Source organism: Eleutherodactylus coqui, chromosome 7, assembly GCF_035609145.1.
Source record: "Eleutherodactylus coqui strain aEleCoq1 chromosome 7, aEleCoq1.hap1, whole genome shotgun sequence".
NCBI lineage: Eukaryota > Metazoa > Chordata > Amphibia > Anura > Eleutherodactylidae > Eleutherodactylus > Eleutherodactylus coqui.
This window is the reverse complement of record NC_089843.1, coordinates 154,512,586-154,522,229: the sequence shown is the minus strand read 5'-3', so window position 1 is coordinate 154,522,229 and position 9,644 is coordinate 154,512,586. Positions and strand designations below refer to the sequence as shown.

At 44.7% G+C, this 9,644-nt stretch overlaps 1 protein-coding gene across 1 annotated transcript in view; it reads right to left on the bottom strand.

The window, feature by feature from the left end:
• Positions 1–3,597: 3,597 nt before the first annotated feature.
• Positions 3,598–9,644, bottom strand: part of ELOVL6 (ELOVL fatty acid elongase 6) — an 89,809-nt gene continuing 83,762 nt past the window's right edge. The window contains exon 4 of the mRNA XM_066573830.1: positions 3,598–5,823. Within this exon, the coding sequence (XP_066429927.1) occupies positions 5,399–5,823 (425 nt within the window). The 3' untranslated portion in view covers positions 3,598–5,398. The remainder of the gene's footprint in view (positions 5,824–9,644) is intronic.

Sequence of the window (9,644 nt, the reverse complement as noted above, 5' to 3'; positions counted from 1 at the left end):
TACAGCTCAGTGGCTCCTATGACCCTGGCGTCTTGGTGTACAGCCCGGCAGAAGTCAGGTGACTGCTGCGGCTGATCAGAGAATGCAGCATCACTGTCCCAAACTCCTTGCATCATGGCCCCACCGTACACCAGGAAGCTAGGCCAGGAGTGTCAGGAAGGAATTTTTTCCCCCAAAAGGGCTAATTGACTTCTGTTTCATTGTTTGTTTGTTTTTGCCTTCCTCTGGATGAACAAGGGGGGATGGGGTGAAAACAGGATGAACTGGATGGACGTTGTCTCCCTTCAGCCTAACATACTATGTTACTATGTTATACATGTTACTATGAGTTATGTATGTCACTATTATTTCTGCAACACAGTGAGCACTTTGGACTTGAGCTCTCCCATCCTCCCACCACCAGTATGTTGCTTAGATTTGTGCAGGACCCTGTGGCGTTGCTAGGATTTATAGAATTATATGCCCTTCCATTAAGTAAATAATACACATTATATATATACGATATCAAAGATATATGGCAATTTTCTATATATCATAATATACCTACAACTAATACTGTCGCACCATAACTACCATTACAGCCACAAAGTGTCTAAATAATATCATACTAAGTAAAAACCCTACACAAAATACAACTATATGAATAACAATTAATACCATCGCACCATGACTACTAACATCATCATTACATAATCACTAAGTAATTACTTCCCTATTACTGAAGAAAAAGGAAGCCTATACTAAGACCAATATTACTGCCATACAGTGACTAAAGAGGAGTAGATACTACTTTCACACAATGGTAGTGATGACCGTGCACTTACCTCCAGTGATCACAGGTGACGTCCTCTCTGATTGGAGTCACTTACATTCAGTATTCTCCATTTGTCCAGACTGCCGTGCTGATTTCTTCCAGCCTCTGCAGAATTTAAAGGGGTTGTCCCGCAAAATAAAGTAAAGTTAAAGGGGTGGTCTCGCGAAACCAAGTGGGGGTATACACTTCCGTATGGCCATATTAATGCACTTTGTAATGTACATTGTGCATTAAATATGAGCCATACAGAAGTTATTCCACTTACCTGCTCCGTTGCTAGCGTCCTCGTCTCCATGGTTCCGTCTAAATTCGCTGGCAGCTTGCTTTTTTAGACGCGCTTGCGCAGTCCGGTCTTCTCCATTCAGCACGAGCCGCTTCAGTGTGCTCCCCGCTACAGCTCTTCTGCGCATGCGCAGACGAGCTGTCACTGCTCGGGAGCGCGCTGGAGCGGCCATTCTGCACCATCCTCTGTTAGAGGAAGGTGCAGAAACTGGAGCTGCCCAGCGGAGAAGCCCAGCCCAGCCCAGCCGCCCCGAGAAGCCTCCCAGGTAAGTGATGGGTCGGGGGGGGGGGGGCTGCCGCTGCGCCGGGCTGCGCCGGGCGGGGGGGCTGCCGCTGCGCCGGGGGAGCTAGCGCTAGGCCGGGGGGGCTGTCGCTGCGATGGGGGGGGCTGTCGCTGCGATGGGGGAGCTAGCGGTGGGCCGGGGGGGCTGTCGCTAGGCCGGGGGAGCTAGCGCTAGGCCGGGGGGGCTGTCGCTGCGCCGGGGGAGCTAGCGCTAGGCCGGGGGGGCTGTCGCTGCGATGGGGGGGGCTGTCGCTGCGATGGGGGAGCTAGCGGTGGGCCGGGGGGGCTGTCGCTAGGCCGGGGGGGCTGTCGCTAGGCCGGGGGAGCTAGCGCTAGGCCGGGGGAGCTAGCGCTAGGCCGGGGGGGCTGTCGCTGCGATGGGGGGGGGCTGGGGAGCCGGGGGCTAGCGCCGGTTACCTGCTGTCTGGTCGGCGGCTGCGGGGCGTCTGGTCGGCGGCTGCGATGCGTCCGGTTGCCATGGAGACACAGCTGGCGGCGTCTCGGGAGCGCGCACGTCGGGCTGCAGCGAGCGACGGGGAAAGAGCCGGCGGCCATCTTGAGGAAACTTTTATAAGTTGCTGAAACGCTGGAACGGTAAGTACGAACCAGCTAGAAATGTCATTTACAGGGGGGCTTTGTAATGTATGTTTAATGGGGGGGACTGGGCAAAAAAAAAATTAACTGCTTCCTCGAGTCATCTCCTTTAAACACTTCTGTATGGCCATATTAATGCACTTTGTAATATACATCGTGCATTAAATATTGGCCATACAGAAGTTATATTACTTACCTACAGGGGGTGCCCCCCCTTGTGTTGGCGTCCTCGTCTCCCTGGCGCCGACCGAATCCTTCTCCTGGCTCAATTAGACGCGCTTGCGCAGTCTGCCTCTTCTGTCCCGTTGAAGGGGCCACTCCAGCGTGCTTGCGCCGCACAGGTCATACAGAAGTGTTTAACTTTACTTTATTTTGCGGGACAACCCCTTTAATGCACAGATATCTGTGGCTCCTCACTCTTCCAGCACTTCTCTAGCTGCTTCCACCTCTAGTCAAACACTGTTTCCTGCCCCAAATAGTAATAATGACTCACGTCTCCGCAGGGTATCCTCCACAGTAAAAGTGCCCCCTCACTATAGTAATGACCTTCTTGTGCTGGACTCCTTACATTGTATTGTTCCCTTTGTGCTGACCCCAAGGTCCCATAAAGAATAATGACACTCTTTATGCTGCGGCAGGCCCCTATAATACTAATAGTGCCCGCTCTGTGCTAAGCTAGTCCTTTATAATAATGATGCCCCCTTTATGCCACCCTAGGCCACTTTAATACGGTACTTATAGTGCCCCCTCTGTACTGACCTAGACCTTTATAATAATAATGCACCCTTTGTGCTACTCCAGGCTCTCTTTATAATGACGCAGACCCCAACTCTCTCACTCCCATGATAAGCGCCAGGTTTATTTCTTCAGGCAGTCCAAGACCCAGCACAAATGGCACAATTGTATTATCCCGCTGCCTGGTGTCTTCGGTGTGCCCAAAGCTCTAGCAGGCCGCAGGCCTAATGCAGCTCGTTGCTTGCTAGAGTAAGGTCGCCTACACACAACTGGGTTAGATTCCGCATGTGAGATTCTGCAGCGGTATCTGACCCTGTGCCCGGCTGCTGACCCCGCGTACCTGTCCGGATTCTTCTTATCCTGTACTGCGGATGTGCCGGCCGTTGCACATGCGCAGCACAGATTATGCTGCGCTGTCACTAGGCGATGACACGGATCCCGCAACCTTTCCGCAATGATGATTGTGGAAGGTCCACGGGCCGCATGGCTTCCATTCAACGTTTGAAATTTCCTACCTGACTCCAAGACCCGGATCAACAACCCCGTTTGCATTTGTAATATTTCAATACTGCATGTGTTTTTAACAAAGTAAAACTGCAGGATAAGACTTCATAGGGATTTTGCTTATATTCTGTAACCATAGAAACACGTGGCACAGTAAAAGATTTTTTTTATTAAAAACTTGGCAAAGTTACTTCTTTCCTTTTTAATGTACTTGAGTAATAAAATGGTTTCAAATGTGTACACATATATATTAGATAAATGAAAGAGTAAACTAAGAAGAATCATTTAGGAGTCCTTAGAGAAAAAGAAAACACTTCCAAATGCTTTAACATAAATGTAAACTTTATTGTTTCTTACAATAGTGAAATGCAAGTTCTCTTCATTCTGAAAAACCATTCGGACAAAAATGCATCAAAACATTACATCTTTTTTTTTTTCATTTATCTCTCCTAAATGAGACACTATATTGCCCCTGCCATTTCTACCAGGAAACTATTAAAAAAAAGGGAAAAAAAAGCAGCATGGATGGCAGCACCATTAAAGCTAAATAAAAAAAAAATTTAAAAAATAGAAAAAAGAAAAATCCCTTGTGTTGCACTTTTTTTTTTTTTTTTTTTTTGGAACTTAAAACCTCTTTTGAAGTAGCTAGGAAATGTGCTTCTATATACCACAGGGTAGTACAATGATGACTGCATGTTTCCTACGGGTTTGCAATGACAGTATAACGTACTGTACTGTGATGCATGACTGCAGCCTCTAAACCCTTCTCTTCTAAATTTGCTAATATATTAAACTATCTAATACAATTAAGACTACATTAAAACATTTAACATCGAGTTACGTTAAGTGCTTCCTTGAAATACTAGGAAATTGTACACATATTTGGCTTCTCTGGACTTCGTTAGAACAGACAGAACACTTTATGATCTGAAGAATATGGCTTTACAACGACACGAGCTCTCCATTTCTTACCTAGGTATATGGTACCCTCTTGTGACAGGTTGGCCTGCTTTCAACACACTCGGACATAGAAAAATACAGGAGACTAGAAGGTAAGACAAGTCCCTTGGATTGATTTGAGATTGTTAGAGGAACTGCTATTTCCCTTTGAAGGTTGAATTAAAAAAAAAAAAAAAGAAACATTGTAATTAATTGTAGCAAAGATATTGTGTGTTGTATTCTCGATGTGTACCAGAAGAGGGCACTTTAATCATTTCTGTACTGCTTCCTAAGCAAATACAAAAGCACAGTGTTACCGAACTCACGCACACAGCCCTGCAGTAGTCGTCTGACGGTTCAGAAAAATAGAAACATCACTGATTTTAGGCTTTAGATATACTTCTATATAAACAGGCTTTGACCATGTCACGCAGTGTGAAACATTCCATTAACTTTAATAAGTAGATTTTCTCTTCCCCCCCTTCTTTTGCAGACTTTTGTTACTTAGTCCACAGGTAGTTCCGGGGAGACGGATGAGGCTTTTGATATGTGTACTCTCCATGCCAGCTGTCAATACAAAGCAGCTGTACAAGTCTGATGGCAATTGTGCTAGATACAAGATCTAGCGGATATGTACAACAAGAAAAGTCTAGTATTAATACTGGAGCAACCAAGTGGTTTTTTTTGCATATTAATAAGAACTGCGGCTGCACATGATACACAACATTGGGCAAGCATGTTCCGTTTAAACTCTCTTACGTCCGTTTTCTTCTAACTCGTCCACTTTATAACATTTAAAACCAATAGATTATCCTTAACCGAAAATACATGTTCTATTCTACTTTTACGCAGCCTTTTTTTTGCTCACCCTCACATATCCTTGCAAGAATAAATAACACTTTATGTGGATAAACTTGTTTTGGGCAGTAGTAAAAACAGAGGTTCTAAAGGAAAAACAATAGTATTTCTCTCCTATGACTGGCCTGAATAACGCAGACCAGTTTATTTCCCATGGTTCCTTGGAATACCTGGAGTGCAGAATGCACAGATCAGCTTCATTTTAAGACAATTATTAAATATATGTTGAACACATTTTTTGTCTCTAGGATCTAAGTGCTTGAGACGTGGTTTTCTTTGTGCCTTTTATGTTATTTGCTTACTCCCAATTCTGTTTTTGTTTGTTTGTTTGTTTTTTTCCTTTAATTTTTGATGACCCTGAGGTATGACTTGGCATTTAGGTTCCACGTTTAGTCAGCCTTGGCAGCTTTCCTGGTTTTGGTGATATATGCTTCAAAGAAGAAGTGACAGAAGAGCACAAAGTAGCTGAGGTACATGATGGAGGACCACACAATGTTTTGTACGTGGGATGGACACTGTCCTTGCTGCATCCATGAGAAGACCAGATAATTCACCACACAGCCGACGAGCATTTGAGTGATCTGGGATAACGTGATCAACATGGCGAATTTTCGGGATACCCTAAAGCCAGCTGCACGCAAGGCATAGTAGGAATACATTACTGCGTGCACTCCGTAGTTCATGGTCATAAACCAACCTCCACCGGCTACCATGTCCTTGTACGAGTACCATGAATAGAGTAATACTGTTATATGGTGATACCAGTGAAGAAAGATGAGCTTCTGTTTTCTAAGAATAATGAAAATTGTATCTCCTGGAAAAAAAAAAATAGAAATGCAAGAAGTGGAGTGTTAGCGTATAAACATTAGGATTGTAAGTCACCATTTTACACCCCTTTCCCAACCATAGATAATAAAACACCTCGAAGAACAATTCAAGTACTATAAGGAAATCTGCAGTAAACCCTAAGGCATACATGGCAAACACAAGGCCCGCGGGCTGAATCCGGACCGCCGCCTCATTTTCTGTGGCCTGCCGGCTGTGCAGCAAGTTCCCTCACCCTCCCTGCTGCTGTCAGTATCAGATCATCTATCGGCTTGTTCTGTCTAGTAGAGCAGACAAAAACAGATGAGTGCCGATAGCACACTGACAACGGCCACAGAGGAGGGAAGAAGCCTGAAGATTACATAATCCCTGGGGCAAGGAAAGCAGGACTGAGAAGGAGGAGGAGCAGCTGCAGGATGAGAGCTCTCACCGGCCCTCCCTTGGTTCATGGCAGCAAATCTGGGGAGACATCAGGGGCCCAGGTATGCAGAAGGATAGCAGCCAGTATACCTGCCATTGGGTTTGGACCACATTGGATGCAGGTAAGTATACAGATTGTTCTGTCTGTTATATAAACATATGCATTTGCATTGTGTAGAAAAATGCTAAAGTGTCTGTGTGTGTATGTATGTAAATATATACCGTGTTTCCCTGAAAATAAGACACTGTGAGATGCGGAGGATGCAGCTTACCGCAGTGCCGCTGAAGGCCATCGGGACGCCATGGGGCAAGTGAGTATTGTGTTTTGTTTTTTTCTGTGGGGCATCTGAGCTAGGTCCTATTTTCAGGGGAGGCCTTATATTTCAAGCCTCTCCCGAAAACTCGATAGGTCTCACTATCAGGGTACATCCTATTTCTGGGGAAACACGGTATAATGTATAAAAGTGTGTGTGTGTATATATGTATGTGTGCGTGTATACAATCATGTGTGTGTGTGTATATATATATATATATATATATATATATATACACATACATACATACATATATATATATATATAAATAAAATCATGCTCATCTGTGCATGCATATATATTTATGTATAAGTGTGCACCTGTGCATTTATATATATATGTATAATCGTGTGCACCTGTGCGTGTATTTATATATGTATAATAGTGTGTATATATATATATATATATATATATATATGTGTGTGTGTGTGTGGGGGGGGGTCGCTTTTTACTACTATGGCCAATATATTGGCCACCATGGGGGATCCTATTACTGCTGGTGCCACAAGGGGGCACTATTACTACTGGGGCCAAAATGGGGACCCTATTACTACTGGGGCCACAATGGGGGACCCTATTACTACTGGGGCCACTATGGTACAACTATGACTTCTAGGGCCATTATGAGGGTTACTATTACTACTGGGGCCACTATAGTTACACTATGACTAGAGAGGCCATTATGGGGGCCACTGTTACTACTGGGACCACTATAGAAGCACTATGACTACTGGGGCCATTATGGGTCCCTATGGGGGTTACTTACTACTGGGGACACTATGGGTGACCCTTTTACCACTGGGGCCACTATGGGTGTCCCCGTTACCACTGGGGTCACTATGGGGACCTTATAACTACTGGGCTACTATGGAGACCCTATTACCACTCAGGCCACTATGGGGTTTGCTATTACTATACAGTCTTACAATTACAATTGGCCCTTTGAAGGCAACCATAAGGCTGATGTGGCCCTTGGGGAAAATTAGTTTGACACACCTGCCCTAAGGGTACAAAATCCTTACTAGAAGAGATTCATTTGGTTATCATAAAGGACAGTAAATAATAACTGGTGTTCTGCCAGATACTGCAGTGTAGAGTAACTTCTTCCACATTGTAGTTCTTGTATCCATGTAGAACATGTTCTTTATTAGTGACGTGTTCCCATATCATGGAGCACCAGTCATATAGATTTCATTTAAATAGCTGTAACATCAATCGTGTTAAATATAATTATTGACATATGTATTCATGAGAATAGTTCATTGAGGATTATGTTGCAATATAAACATACCCTTTTATAGTTCCTGTAAATGAACTCTAGATGTCTAAGGATCCATTCACATTAGACGGGAAGCATATTGTTTCTCCTTAAGGAGAGCACCTAGAAGGTGTGTGAGGAGACTTATAAGGCCATCCATGGTCCTCTAGGAAACATGCAAATAAGGAAGATGGAATAATACCTCTGCAGCGCCACCGCTTGGAAGGCAGCATCAAACACTTGTCTGAGGGGCCCCATTGAAATCAACGGAGGTGTTTTACAGCGTTTTTAGTGGATGTATCAAATGCCGTGCTCAACACTGTAAAAAACACTCATGTGAGAGCAGCCTTAGGGGTTAAAGAATTTGGCAATTTCAATGGCTGGGAGCATTGGTACGTATTTTTTATGACTTGCGCGTACAAGAAAATACAGTAAAAGAACGCAGTTGTATGTGTAAACACACAACCTTTATACCGCAAAAACGCAGCGCAAAAATTGCTCAAATATGCATACACTTGTGTGAATCCGGCCTAAGGCTAACTTCACACGGCCTCGCGTCACTTCGGGGATGCAGAGGACCTCTGCTGTGGCTGACAGCAGGTTTGCAGAGTTTCTCCCATTGTTTTCAATGGGAGACCTCGCATAATGTACACGTGGCACGTGGTGTGATGCTGCCGCCAGTCCAGCTGAAAACTATGGGCAGTGCAATGCAAGAGTTCGCAGCCAGATAGAACATGCTGTGATTTGTTTCTCGCATTGTGGTGCCATGCAGTAAAGCGATACTCACGGTGTGACATCATTCAAAAGACTGGGGTTCATAGTTGTGGGAAAGTTGTGTGTCTCACAGAGCACAAATCCCGCATGATTTTAGTGCCCGTGTGAAGGCGGCCTTAGGCTAACTTGCTTTGGGTATCATCTCTATTTCAATATATTTATTTTACCCATATCGCAATGCTTTGCTACATTTTTAGTTGGTAGTCAAACACAAGGATGTGGTAACTAGTGCTTAAGGTGCAGTGCCATATGTGTCAGAAAACGACAACTCGAAGGCCGGCTTCACACTGGTGTATTTGCGCGCACAATACGCAGAGAGCAGAAGCCATTGATTTCAATGGGTTTGTTAACATTTCCGTATCTTTTTCAGTCTTGTAAAAAAAAAAAACATGTTCTATTTTTCCACATATCTTCGCACAATAGATCCCCTCCTCAGTCAGTAAGTAACGGCCATTTTCTGTGATTGTTTTTAATTCTTGATTTCCCCTTCTGTGATGCATTTATATTAGTGTAGGGACCCACTACAACACAAGGAACCGTGAAGTGGTTAGTGGGCTGATGTATCTTGGCCAACATCCAACCAATGCCTTGCATTTATTATCTATCATTCACATGCACTGTGGCATTAAGACTCCAGGGGGAGCCCAGGGTGGCAGTACCAATGTGGTTCACTAATGGATATGCAGGGCAACGTGCCGAATTATCATGGCGTCATTAATAGGTTGCTGGTCTGCATGGTGAACTACATATATCAGAATGGTCTGGCACCCTGTATCCACTATGTGTGGGACTGTACGCCAAGCAGCCACCCCCTCATTATCAGGAGGCAGTGTGAGTGGGTGTGTTATCGGTGCCCTCACAGGTGTTATTGGCTCCTCCATTTGGTAGTCAGCTACCAGCATGGTGAGAGGAGGATGCATCTATATGCACTCCTCACTCAGTAAGTACGGCCATTTTTCTGTGATTGTTTATAGATCCCCATAGCAGCCAATGGTGGGTGCGAAAATGCGAGCGCAATACCCAAGGAGATGCATAAAAAGCTGC